The sequence below is a fragment of the Plasmodium relictum genome (assembly GCF_900005765.1).
Source record: "Plasmodium relictum strain SGS1 genome assembly, chromosome: 13".
Lineage (NCBI taxonomy): Eukaryota > Apicomplexa > Aconoidasida > Haemosporida > Plasmodiidae > Plasmodium > Plasmodium relictum.
Genome location: NC_041691.1, coordinates 823,945 through 838,273, shown reverse-complemented (window position 1 = coordinate 838,273; position 14,329 = coordinate 823,945). Strand labels below are relative to the sequence as shown.

The window sequence follows — 14,329 nt, the reverse complement described above, 5'->3', positions numbered from 1 at the left end:
AGTAACTAAAATAGAAGATTAAAAATTAAAAGAAATTGTAAAAACATAAAGTGTATTCTCTTTTTTCTTTTTCTTTTAAATATGCTAAAACATTTACAAATAAAAAAGTTTTTTTTTTAAATATGTTAAAATATTTAAAGACTATTCACAAATGAATTTATTTAAGATATATACAAGTATAAAAAAAGAAGCTCATATATAAAATAATGAAAAATTTAAATAAAGAATTTAATGTAAAAAAATTGCAACACAAAAGTAATTTAAATTAATATAATTTTTGTTTTATATATGTAATATAAAAATATGTAGAATTTATTAAAATTATTTATTATATAAATAAATTTCAAAAAAATATATATATATATATATATATATATATATATATATATACATGTGTCTATACATATTCACAATCATATATATCCATTAATGTTAAGTACATAGTAATTAATGAAAATGTTAAAATTAAATCATTTAAAAATATAAAATATGTATAGATTTACATAAGGGTATTTAATAAAGTAATATTTTTAAAAAATAATAATACAAAAAATGAATTGTGAAAAATAAATAAAAATAAAAAATAAATTACCATATAGTAATTTAATAAAAAAAAAACCTTACGATGCAGAACATTTAACAAAAAAAAAAAAAAAAATCTAACAAAATCTACAATTATATATATATAACTGTTTTATATATGTGTGTATTTTTTAAATAAATTAAGTAAATTTAGTTTTTATTTCAAAAATAATTTTTTTGAATGTATAAAAATGTTTTTAATATGAAAATTTTATTTTTAGTTGACTAAATTTACTTTGTTTAAAATATATTTTTGTGTATTATTACTATTATTTTTGTAAAGCAAATATCTTTGTGTTAAAGATCAAATAATTAACATTATTTTAATCATTATCCTCATTTTTTTTTTTTTTATATTAAATTTTGTTAATTTCCTCGTACATGAAGAATATAATTAATTATACGTATGATTAATTAAAAAGTTGAACTATTTCTGATATGTTCATACAAAAAAAAATTATGTAATATATGTAATTCTTTACTTTTCTCTTTTTTAAATTTTAAGAGTAATCATAAGCAATTATTAAAATAATCATAATTGTGTTGTTTTGATTTAAATAAGCTAGATATATTAAATAAATTATCATTATTTATAAAATATGTGTAATAAGGAATATTTTCTTTTGGTTCTTGGTTATTAATTAAAAAATAATTTTCTTCATCCTTATTTCTATTTATTTTTTGAATATATTCCTCCTCATTTAAAAAAGTAATATTTTCTAAAATATTTTTATTATTTTTATTCATATTTTTCCAAAAACAAAAAGTTATAAAAAATGTATTTTTTTTTTTTGCTAAATCTTTCATAATAGAGCATATTTCTAGTGATACATCTTTAAATTTACTATTTTCTTTTTCTGGTTTATTATAGTAATAGTCGGAATATGAAAATTCTTCTACAATATTTTCATCATCACTCTTCTTTTTTAAATATTCTAAATCACAACTAGGATGAAATAGCATTAAGTTATTATTTAAAATATAAATTTTGCACACATCCTTACAACTAAAAAATAGAAATTCAATTAAGCTATTATAACCAAAATATAGGGGATTTATAGTCTCTTTATATTTTCTAAAGAATTTTTCTCTAAATAGACAAAGAAAAATTCGCTTTTTATGACTATTTTTTAGTAAACGTTCAATTTTTATTTTAGCATCTTCAATATTTTTAATTGGAATATAATATTTCTCTTCATTATTCTTAAAAGGATCTTCGCTATTTTCAAAAAATAATTCATCATTTCTGAAAAAATATTCATCATTTTTTAAATAACTTTCATAAATTTTTAAAAAATCTTCATCATTTTTTAAATATTTTTTTTCTTCTCTATAACAACTGTGATAGTTTTTTTTTTTCAGCCATTCTCTCATTCCATAATTGTTTACATCGAATATAAAGTGATTTAAAGAACTGAAATTTTTCAAATTATCATTTTTGATATTTTCAGAATACAAATCATTTGAAAAGTAATTTGTATTTTTATCTGATTCAAAATTGGATAAATGAGTGCTATTAAAATCTAAGTTGTTTTCATTATTTTTAAAGTAAAAAATGGATGATACAATATTTTTAGCAGAGCATGATGGCTTTATTAATTGGCCTTCTTCATGCATTAAACCACTATATAAACTTAACTGGATTATATGAGCAATCTTACCTAATGAATAATCTTTCAAAAAATAGAAATTTTTTTTTTTTAAAAAATTTGCAACTTCATATATGTCATTATCAAATTCCCATGGAATTTCTGTATCCACTTTTTTTTTTTCATTTAGTAAATTACTTCTTAAATTATAATTATTTTTATCATTTTCTGTTTTTTTTTCATTATTATTATTATTATCATCAGTTGTACATTTTTTTACATAATTTAACTCTTCACCAATAGAAGCATCTTCATTATCATTTTTGTAATTTTCTAAAATATTGGCTTGAGATAACCTTATACTGCTTTCCTTCTCTTCTAAAAAAAAATTATAATAATTTAAAAATGCATTCTGAAGATTTTCTCTGTAACTATTATTACATTGAGAGAAATAAGAAAAATCATTATTCTCCAAATTAAATAAATAAAACTTATTTGAAATATCTTGTTCTACATCAGCGTTAATTGCACAATCATATGAATTCCAAAGATCTCCACTTTTTGAGTTTATTGAAAATATAAATTTCTTTTTATTCAAATATTTAACAAAATCAATTAAAAAATATAAATGGGAATCATTTTTTTTTGACTTACATATGTCTAAAAAATAAGTAATCAATTTTTTCCACATTTTTTTTGGATAAGAATTTCTAAAACTCCTCGTTTTCACCCATCCAGAAAACCATTTAGGTGTTTCTCGTAAAAGAACAAAAATATTATTATTTTTTGATTTGACAACAATATATTGATTATGTAAGGATGCATATATATTTAAGAAATTGTATTTTATTTCATAATTTTCGTTAAAACATTTTAGTCGTTGTTTAATTTTTCTATAAGTTGGTTTAATTTGATCTTTATATAACGTTAGTAGAGTCATATGTAATATAAACTTTACTTCATTAGTAATTTCTTTTGGGTTTATAAAAGATTTTGTTTGATTAATAGAAAGAAATTTTCTTATTTCCTGATTTTCTTTATCATAAAAAAAATTATCTTCATCGCTTGAAAAAATTACACTTTTTTGTGTTATTTCCATAGTATCTGTTAATTGCTCTTTACCTTCTACATATGAATCACTATTGTTTTCTTTTTCTGAATATTTTTTATACTTATTATGATTATATCTCCTTTTATTTATTTTTTCTCTTTCCTTAAGTTCTTTGTAATTATCTATAACCTTTTTTTCTTTATTTATTTCTTCTTCTTTTTTCTTATTTTCTTTATATTCTATTTCCGATTTATGATTAACTACACTTTCTCTATGAACATATACATAATCATTATTTTTACTATTTATTATTTTGTTATTTTTCAAATTTTTCTTATCCCTTTCCATATAGAATATTTCATTAAATTTTTTTGTACTATTTTCTTCTTCTGTTAAATCACTTAAAGTATTTGTCATATTATTATTATTTACATTATATTTTTTTTCATTTATAATTTCATTTAAACTTATACTATTATTTACTATATCTAATTTTTTTTTATCAGAATTTATATTTTCTTTATTCACCATATCATTACTTCCCCCTTTATCATTCTTTTCAATAAGACTGTTATTCTCCGTAAAATTGTTTTTTGTTTCTTCATTTTCTACTTTTTGTGATTTTATTTTATCGGACATTCTAAATGCAGGATATCTAAGAGGCTCATAATATGAATATTTTTCTTTATTTTTTATTCTTTGATCCTTTATATTTGCTTTATACAATACATTTACGTTTTTATTAAGGTTTAAAAAGTTCTTTGAATTTAAATTTACCCTATTATGGAGATAGCTTTTTTTCTTTTCTAATCCTATGTTATTGTGTATATAATAAATATTATTATAATTTACATTTTGTTGTTTTACTTTCATAGAAATATCTCTTTTATGATAAACATCATTTTCTTTTATACAACCACCACTTTTATTAAAAAAGATATTTCTTTTATGATTTGATTCTTTTATATCTTTTGTTAAAGAATCCATTTTAAATGTAAATCAAAAAGTGAAATCATTTTATAAAAAAATAAAAAAATAAAATAAAGATGAAGAAGTGAAGAATTAAGCAAAGAAAATAAATAATATGAAACAAAAAAAGGGATAAACAAAGAAGATTTCAAATAACAAAAATGATGGAAAAAAAAAAGAAAAAAAAGAAATATATAAAATAATAAAATTTCTTTTCATTTAATAATATAATAGATAAATATATATATATATATATATATATATATATATATATATATATATATATATATATATATATATATATATATATTTTTTTTCTTTTTCTTCTATCTTTTCCTTTTTCTCCTGATGCTTCTTTTCCTTTTTTTTTTTTTATATTTCATTTTTTATTTTTTCCTCTTATCCTTTTTTTACTTTTTTTTCTTCCTCTATAGTTCTTTTTCATTTTTACTTCTCTATTTTTCTTTTATTTTTACTTCTTTTTATTATATTTTTTGTAAGCATACTAAACTGAATAATAGCGTAAGTATATGCACATTTTTTTATACATTTTTGTGCATATGATATCATATATTTTTTTTCAAATTATTAACTATCGTAAAATTCATCACATGTTTTATTTTTTAAATGTTAAAGTATAGTCTTTGTTTAAAAATTTGATTCTCTTCAATTTAAAAAAAAAAAAAGTATATATATATATATATTATAGTAATTTTAATAAATTTTTATTTCTTTTAATTTTTGCAAAACTTTTGCTATATACAAGTTGTTACTCATTTGCAAAGATATATTTTTTTTCTTTTTTTTTTTTTGTCTTATTTTTTTCAAAAAGATGACTTTTTATGTTTCTTAATTTTTAATCTATTTTTTTTTCTTTTTTATTTCATGTCCATTTATTCTAAAACGATTGTTTAAAAAAATAAAATAAAGTAAATAATAAAGGTTTAAATTTAAAAAGATATGGTTTTACTGTATAATAGAAAAAAAAAAAAGAATAAATTACAAAAATTCATAATATTTCGCTTAAAGGAAATTTGTTCATATTTCTCAACTACATTTTAATTCATAAAAATAAAAAAAATATAAAAGTTTACATAAGAAATGTTTAATTTATAATTTTTTTTTTTCTTATTTTCTTATTAAATATTTATAAAAAATTTATATTCAATTTAATACTTTATAAATACAAAATTTTAGGAATTTATTTTTATGAACCGACAAGATTATAAAGTATATCATAAATATTAAATTATTATATTATTTTTTTTTTTTTTGTTTTACAATCATTAAAAAAATAAAAAAAAAAAGGAAAAAAGAAGATTATATATGAAATCCCATAAAAACCAAGTGACAAAAAAGCACTTCATTTTTCATAATATTTTATTTGTGTTCACTAAATATTCAAATTATTTAAAAAATTTTTTGAAAATTGTGCATTCAACAATTTTATAAAATAAACTATATATAAATTACTAGTCTAAAAAAGTAATTAATTTTCATAAGAAATTTAAAATAATAAAATATTAATAATATTGTTCATTATATAAAAATTAAAATTTTCTTAATAAAGAAAAAAAAAAATATAGATGCTCTTTAAAAAAATTAAATATATATAAAATATAATTGTCAAATATAACAATCTTAATATTGTATGTTACTCTATTGTATTAATTAGATCTAATTCTTGATATTATTATAAAAAAAAAATAAAATCATATTAGAACTTTTTAATTTTAGTTTCGTTATAGAATCTTCTTTAAAAAGAAAAAAAAAATGTTTAAGTATTTTTAAAGAGACGTATTTTATAAGAAATTTTTTTTTTTTGACAATGCTTTGAATTATCTATATTTTTATGTTATATACTTATTAAAAAAAAAAAAAAAATATAGGGTTAGTACATTAAAGGCGGTAATAAGAATATATATGATACAAATTAAATAATTCTTATTAAAATTTTGTTATGACATGTCATTTTAGCATTAAAGCGTAAAGTATTTCTTAAATTTCGAACAAAAAATAATTTAATATTTATAAAAAAGCTTAAGAAATTTTTCAATTTTATAAATTATTTTTATTTTATTTTATATTTTTTTATAAATATATAAATTTTTGAATCAAAAACTTATGTTTTGGATTTTTCTTTAATAAAATTCATTTACAAAGAATATTATTTAAATCTGTTTTTTTTTTTTTAAATGGGTATTTGAATAATAATGTGTTGTTAAAAAACAATATAATTCATCAATACAAAAAAAAAAAAAGAAAAAATGGGTGTTTTTAAAAAAAACAAAACGAAACAACATAATTATATGGGAAGAAGTTTGATGCGTAATAAGTTGATGAAAAAAGAAATATCTAATAACATTCTTTATTCAAAGATAGGATGTGATGAAGAAAAAAATATAAGTAAAAAATTTTCTATATTAAATAAAGAACCAGTAGATGATTACTTAGATAATCAGTTAGTTATCAATGATGTTGAAGTTACAAAAGTTTTTGTTAAAAAAAATGAAATTAAAGAAAAAAGAAATTTTTTAAATAAAAATAAAAATGCTAATATTCAAAATATTGTTTTACCTATTCCAGGAAGAGCTGTATTTTTAAAAAGAGAAGATAAAATAAATTTAATTATTAATGAAAGGGCAAACACAAAAATAAAAAAAAAAAAAAGAAAAAATGTTAAGAAAATTAATTTTTTAATGAGTGGAAAGAATATTATACCAATTAATGTGCGCACTCCTAAAAATGAAGAATCAAAAAAAAAAAAAATAAAAAATTTAAAAAAAAATATAAAAAAATATAATCAAATTGAAGGAAAAAATAGTAAGAAGAATAATAATTATTCTTTAGAAAATGATAATACTATTCTAGAAGAAAATGAAGATAAAAATGAGGAAAATGAATTAAAAAATGAAAAAATTAAAAATGAGAATGAGGAAAGTGTATCAGAAAATGAAGAAAGTGAATTGGAAAATGAGGAAAGTGAATTAGAAAATGAAGAAAATGAATTGGAAAATGAAGAAAGTAAATTAGAAAATGAAGAAAATGAATTGGAAAATGAAGAAAATGAATTGGAAAATGAGGAAAGTGAATTAGAAAATGAAGAAAATGAATTGGAAAATGAGGAAAGTGAAAATAGACAAAGTAAAAGAGAAATAGGAAAAAAAAAATGCGGTGATGATGAAATATATAGTGAGGATATAGAAGGAAATTTTTTCAATAAAAAATCAGGATATGACAAGTTTAAAGAAGAAGATAGAAAGTTAATGAATAATTTAGATATGAATAAAAATAATTTAAATTATGATTTTAAATATGTTGATATGTATGAAGAGTTAGGAAGAAAATATAGAGAATTTAATTCACAAAATAATTTAAATAAAGAGATTATAGAAAAGTATGAAATGGAATATTTTGTTGAATGGAGAAAATTATTAAGTGATATTGAAGAAAGAGAAGGATACATTGTAACTCCTTATGAAAAAAATATTGAATACTGGAAACAGTTATGGAGAGTTATAGAAAAAAGTCATGTCTTATTTTATATTATTGATGCTAGAAATCCTCTATTTTTTTATTGTAAGGGATTAGAATACTATGTAAAGAAAGTAGATTATAGAAAAAAAGTTATTATAATTTTAAATAAAGCTGATTTTTTGAATGTTGAACAAAGAAAACTATGGGCAGATTATTTTGAGGAAAGAAATGTTCAATTTATTTTTTTTTCAGCATTAAGAGAGTTGTATCATCAAAATAAAATAGTCATTGAGAATTTTTCATTGATGAACTCTAATAAAGACGAGGAAAAATGCCATAACTTATACAAAAGAGAAAATAATTTCGAAAAAGAAAACTTTTTTGAGAGTAGTAAAATAAATATTGAAAATGATAGTATATCAAAAAATAAAAATATTATTGAGAAGATGACTGAAGAATATATAAAAAAAAAAAAAAAAAATGAAGATATAAATGATGATAAAAAAAATATAATTAATGTAGGTTTTGGCAATTTAAGTTATGAAACAAAAAAAAATGACAGTACTGATATATTAAGTGTAGATGATTTAATAAATTTAATTAAGAAAACTAAATTAGAAATAAAAAATTTATATCATGAAATTGAAATAGAAACTTTTACAACACCTAAATATATGGTTGGTTTTATTGGTTATCCTAATGTAGGAAAAAGTTCAATCATAAATTGTTTGATTGGAGAAAAAAAAGTTAGTGTAAGTCGTCAACCAGGGAAAACAAAACATTTTCAGACAATTTCTTTAAAAAGTATGCATTTTTCATTATGTGATTGCCCTGGTTTAATATTTCCATCATTAGTATTTAACAAATATGACTTAATTATCAATGGAGTATTCTCAATTGATCATTATAAAGGTAACTTCATTGATATCGTTCAAATCCTTTGTAATTTAATACCTAATCAATTATGTAATTACTACAAAATTAATAATAATATAATTCGTGAAGTAAAAAATGAAAAACAGGAAAAAATTTTCTTGTTAGATGCAACTGAATTCTTACACGCTTTTTGTACATCAAGAAAATATATATCAGGAGGAAAAGGGGGGTTATTAAATTATAACTTTGCTACTCGATTGATAATTCATGATTTCATTAGTGGCAAACTTATATACATTTTCTTACCTTCCTATTTTATGAACAGTTCTAACATTTATCATAATAAGAAACTACTAGACGATATAAACTCTATTAATCAAATAGAAGAAGAATTACTAAAAGTAATATTTTTAAATTTAAAATTTTTTTTTTTATATATCTACATTTATATCTATATTTATCTATATATCCATATGTCTATATATTTTATTTTACATGTATATTCTTATTTGTATTAATATGTGTATTTCACTATATGTTTATATCCCCCTATAAGCTAGTATTTATGTCTAAATGTATATTCCAATTTTTGTTTCTATATTTTAATTCATTCCTTTATATATTATATATATTTCTTAATTTTTTCCTAAAAAACTTATTATTTGTATTTTTTATATTCACTTATTATGTATACTTATAATAATTATTTTTCTTCTATTTTTATTTTTTTTTTTTTTTCTCATTTCTGTAGGATCGAAACACAACTGAAGAAATTGCATTAACAAAAAGAAAATTTCGTCAAATGCAGAAGAAAATGATTAAAGGGAAAAATGTTATGAAATATTCCATTAATTAATAAAATCCTTTCATTAGTTATTCATTTGTTTGTAAAAAAGGTCCCTTTGCCATTTAAAACTTGTAAAACTGAGAAGGAAAATAATTATCTTTCTCATTAGATTAATAAAGTAATAAAAATCAAAATTACGATGGAATATTTGATATAAATGCTTTTACAAGAGCTGTAATAATCATATGGAAAGTAATTCAGAGATAGATTATCCTGATATCCATAATTATAATATGGAATTGGTGCAAAAGCCATTGTATTTGTTGTATTTAAATTTGAAGAATTAGATATAGTATTAGATATATTATCAGGAAGTTTACTACTTTTTTTTGTGCAATATACCTATAAAAAATATACATTTATTTATTTATTTTTAAAAATAAATAAAGTTAAATAAACAAAACATGCTATATTAATATTTTATATATATATATTTATATATATATGTATTTGGTTTTTATTTTAAAGTATTCTTTTATATATTTAAAAATATAATTTATCTGATATTTTGCTTAAAAATAAATAATTATATAAATTTTTGTAATATTTTCTAAAACTTTATTATAAAAAATTAATCACTTATATATAACTATATAGGAATAATTTTTATATAATAATATTTATTGAATTATTTTACTTGTACACAAGAATTAAATAATACTTCATCACAATTCTTGCAGGTCATTATTACTTCATAACCTGATCTAAAAAAATTTAACGGTTCATTTTTTATATATTTTAATTTAACAGGAACTTTTAATGTCATTTCAATTAATGAGTGTTTTCTGAACATTTTCCCTTTCCATTTTAAAGAATTTTTACATGTTTTCACAATAATACTATTAAAATAAGCTTCTATGTGTAATTTTTGCTTTTTTGGAAAATATTTACTTTTAAATTTAGAAAAAAGACTTTTTTTTTTTTTTTTTTTTTTTTTATCCTTACTTTTTTCTTTACTCTTTCCTTTATTTGAATGTAAAGATTTATCTTCCTCTTCATCTTCATCTTCATCTTCATTATTATCATTATGGTCTTCATCTTTATCATTCCTTTCATCTTCATCATCATTATCATTATCATCTTCTTTGTTTTTTCTCTTTTTTCTTGAGAAAAGCCCTCCTTTTTTCTTCGGCTTTTTATCATCACTATCTGTGTCATCATCTTCTCTTTTTTTTTTAAATATTTTTTTAAATATAGATTTAAAAAAGCCATTGTTTGATTTATAGTAATTTTCCATAGCTTCCCCTCCTAAATCATCTCCAAATTTATATTGATAAAAAGAATATCCCTTCTTTGGGGGGAAATAATTTTTTAAAATATTAACCATTTGTTCTTTTTTTATATTTCCATCAAGTCTATTTGATTTGTTAGCAGATTCTTTATATGTGCCGTTTTTTTCTATTTTGTAGTGCTTTATATCATTTAAACTATTTTCATTTATAAAAAAATTATTTTTTATTTTAGAATTATGTAAGTCAATATAAGAATAACCACTTAAATTGGGATTGGAATAACTTCTATTATGCATTGACCCATAATCATTAGCATCGTCGTATTGATTTTTCTGTGAGTAATGATGCTTTGTATAGTCTGGTTCTTCTGTTTCATTATTATGTGAAGGATTAAAAGAATGTTCTATTTTGTTAAAAGAACTATTTTCATATTCCTCATCATTTCTTTCATATCCATAATCATTTTTCTCATTCTTATAGTCACTCTCTTTTTCTTCGTCATCTTCATTCTCTTCTAGATCTTCATCATTTTCTTTTTTTTTATCGTCAATATCATCTTCACTTTTTGAATGATCATTTGCTCCTTCATTATGTATAATACTTTTTTTAGAAACATCAGTATAAATTTCATCTTTATCTTTAACAATTTGAAATATTAATTTAATATAAATTGTTAATGTTCCATCATCAGAAACATCACATTTATTTAACTTACTTTTTAAGTAATCTTCATATTTATTTATATTAATTTTCAATCTTCTATGTATCATTTTTTTTTCTTCTGTACTTTTTTCTAATAAGGAATAATGTTTTTCTTCTCTAACTTTATATTCAATATCTGGCTCTAATAAAGTAGAATAAGAGGTAAATTTTTTTTTAAATTGTCTTTGATTATACATTCTATTTTTTCTTTTATTTTTTTTCCCATATATCATTGAATTATAATATATATTCCCAGCATATTGTTCTAAAAAAGATTCTTCATCATTATCTACATTACTTTTATTTTTTTTTTTATTTGTTTCTTTTAATTCTTTTTTTGATTCTTCTTCATCATCCTCTTCTTCTTCATCTTCTTCTTTATCTTCATCTTCTTCCTTTTTCGTTGAATTAGATTTTTCTTTTTTATTTTTTTGTTTTGTATTGTCTTCTTTTTCATCTGATTCATCTTCTTCTTTTTCATTGTCATCACCTGTTTTTTTATTTTCATTTGTTGTTGATACATTCTTATTTTCCACACTTTCATCTTTTTTATTTAAAGGAACATTAAATGTATCATACTTAGTGTTACTAAAATCCTCTAGTAATCCCTCATATAAATTTTCATATCCCTCTAATGATGAATAAAAACAAATATTTGGACTTTTTGCATGTGTCTTTTTGCATTTTTTGCATATAAAACCATATAAACATTCATCTGAATTATTTTTTATAATATTTTTATATGATGAACACCCAGCTGCTTCACAGGTATGCATATTTGCCCCATTTCCATCTAATCCTTCTATTAAAGTAGTTGCTAATGTATTTGAAAGTACGCTATTATCTATATTGGCAGAGTTATAAAAATTTAATATATTTATAAGAAAATAAAGACAAAAGAAAAATATTTTATTTAATGGAAAAAACATCGTTAAAAAAAAAAAAAAAACAGGCCAAAAAAGATAGTGAGTAGACAAATACACAAATAAACAAAAAAAGAAAAAAGAAAAAAAAAGTGGTATAAGCTACAATGCTGCTAATATTTTATCAAGTATTATAAAATGGTAAATTTTATACATCATAAAAACATATGATAGAAGAAAAATATTTTAAGATAAATCAAATTAATAGAAAGTTAAGAATAAATATATTTTAAGATAAAAACAAAGTTATTTGAATAACTACTACTCAATAATAGCCATTATTGAATTATATGCATCTTTTCAATAATAAATTTTTTTCACTAATAATCATTTTTTTTAATAATAAATACATTTTTAATGGAAAACATTGTTTTGACAAAAAATATTTTTTAAATAGTAAATATGTTTTCAATAACATTTTTTTAATAATTAATACTATATACAATTAACGTTGTTTAGTAAAAGGTATTATTAAATAATTATTACTATTCATTAAAAAGAATTTCTAATAAATGTTGTCTACTAATAATTTCTTAATAATACATATTATTTATTATATACTTCTAGTAAATAAGAATTATAATAAAAGATAAATATTAAATATTAAAATATTCTACCTAAAATAAAAAAAAAAAAAATTAAAAATATATAAAAAGAAACAAAATTATGAAGATACTAATAAATTAAATAAAAAAAAAAAAAATAAATAATAGGAATAAGAAATAGAAAAAAAAAAATCATTAGATCATTTTTTTTTTTGTTGTTTCAGAAAAGAATATTGAGTTTTATGTATTTTGTAAAGAATGCACCACATATGCACTTGAAACATTTTTAATCAAATATTTTGAAAATAATATTTTTATTAAATATAATTACATAAGAATAATTAAGAATAGATTTAAAATGTTTCCCTTTTTTAAAAATACTAAATAATTTATAGAAAATTGAAAGTATGCTTTCAGTTGTTCTCTAAGATAGAAAAATATAGTTCTGAATTAATCTGCTTATAATAAAACAAAGAGTAATTTAAAAGAGTTTACGAAAAATATTAAAAAGAATTATTTTACATGTTATATAAAAAACTAAAAATTATATACTTTTTTTTTTTTTTTTTTTAATTAATTCTATATTATATTTTTAAAAAAGAAATATATATTTATTATTAATATTTTTTTTCTTTTTCCAATTTCAAAAATGAAATGATTATGAGTAACTATTCTTTTCTTTTTTTTTTTAATAAATATAATTAATAGATTTTTTTTCTTAATTTAAGTTACATTTAAAAAAAAAAAAAAAGTTATATTTAGCTTTTGTATATAGAAATATATAAAAAAGAATATAACAGTTATAATAAAACAGTGAGCTAAAAAAATTTATGAAAAAACAAATATATACACATTTACATTGTATCAATAAATAATAGAAAAATATATATACATTTGATAGGTAGTAATATCTTGAAAAGAAAGAAATAAAATAAAAAGAAAATCAAACGTATCAACATATGCTAGTATAATATAAATATAACATAATCATATTATTACATAATTAATTATCAAGAATATAACTATTATCAATTATTATATATTTATAAATGATACAATTAAAAATTATTTCTATATATAAAAAAATATAAATTAATTTAAAATAATGAAAAATTACATTCAAATATTCTTTTTCTATTAATACCTATAAAAAGGATTATAAATAAGAAAAAAATCAAACAAAAAAAAAAAAAAAATTTAATGGTTACATATGAAATTAATAAAATTGATAAAATAAAAAGATATTTTTTTTTATTTTTAACTTGTACACAATAATTAAAAAATATAAAAACATATACATAAAAAAAGTTTAATATAGAAAATAGAAAATTCTTAATATTTCTAAAATTGCATATTTAATTCTATTAATTATAATTTTAACTAAATACATCTTTATTTTATTGAAAAATTGAATCAATTAATAAAAAAAAAAAATTATTATAGCACACTATTATTATGTTTTAATAATATGTTAATAACTTCACACATTTATATATACATAATTTTTTAAATTACTAAAAATTAAAATTATATCGT

General features: G+C 18.5%; 3 protein-coding genes across 3 annotated transcripts; 1 reads left to right on the top strand and 2 right to left on the bottom strand.

The window, feature by feature from the left end:
- Positions 1-1,092: 1,092 nt before the first annotated feature.
- PRELSG_1319900 (conserved Plasmodium protein, unknown function) lies at positions 1,093-4,209 on the bottom strand (the record flags this gene model as incomplete). The annotated part of the gene is made up of 1 exon (XM_028678730.1): positions 1,093-4,209. The coding sequence occupies one exon, from the start codon at positions 4,207-4,209 to the stop codon at positions 1,093-1,095; it is 3,117 nt and encodes a 1,038-aa protein (XP_028535847.1).
- A 2,249-nt stretch (positions 4,210-6,458) lies between these two features.
- On the top strand, positions 6,459-9,400 carry PRELSG_1319800 (large ribosomal subunit associated GTPase, putative; the record flags this gene model as incomplete). Its single annotated transcript, XM_028678729.1, has 2 exons — positions 6,459-8,945; positions 9,296-9,400. 2 exons carry the CDS (start codon positions 6,459-6,461, stop codon positions 9,398-9,400), a joined length of 2,592 nt encoding a protein of 863 aa, XP_028535846.1.
- Positions 9,401-9,496: 96 nt separating this feature from the next.
- On the bottom strand, positions 9,497-12,254 carry PRELSG_1319700 (conserved Plasmodium protein, unknown function; the record flags this gene model as incomplete). The annotated part of the gene is made up of 2 exons (XM_028678728.1): positions 9,497-9,733; positions 10,029-12,254. The coding sequence occupies 2 exons, from the start codon at positions 12,252-12,254 to the stop codon at positions 9,497-9,499; spliced, it is 2,463 nt and encodes an 820-aa protein (XP_028535845.1).
- Between the last annotated feature and the right edge of the window lie 2,075 nt (positions 12,255-14,329).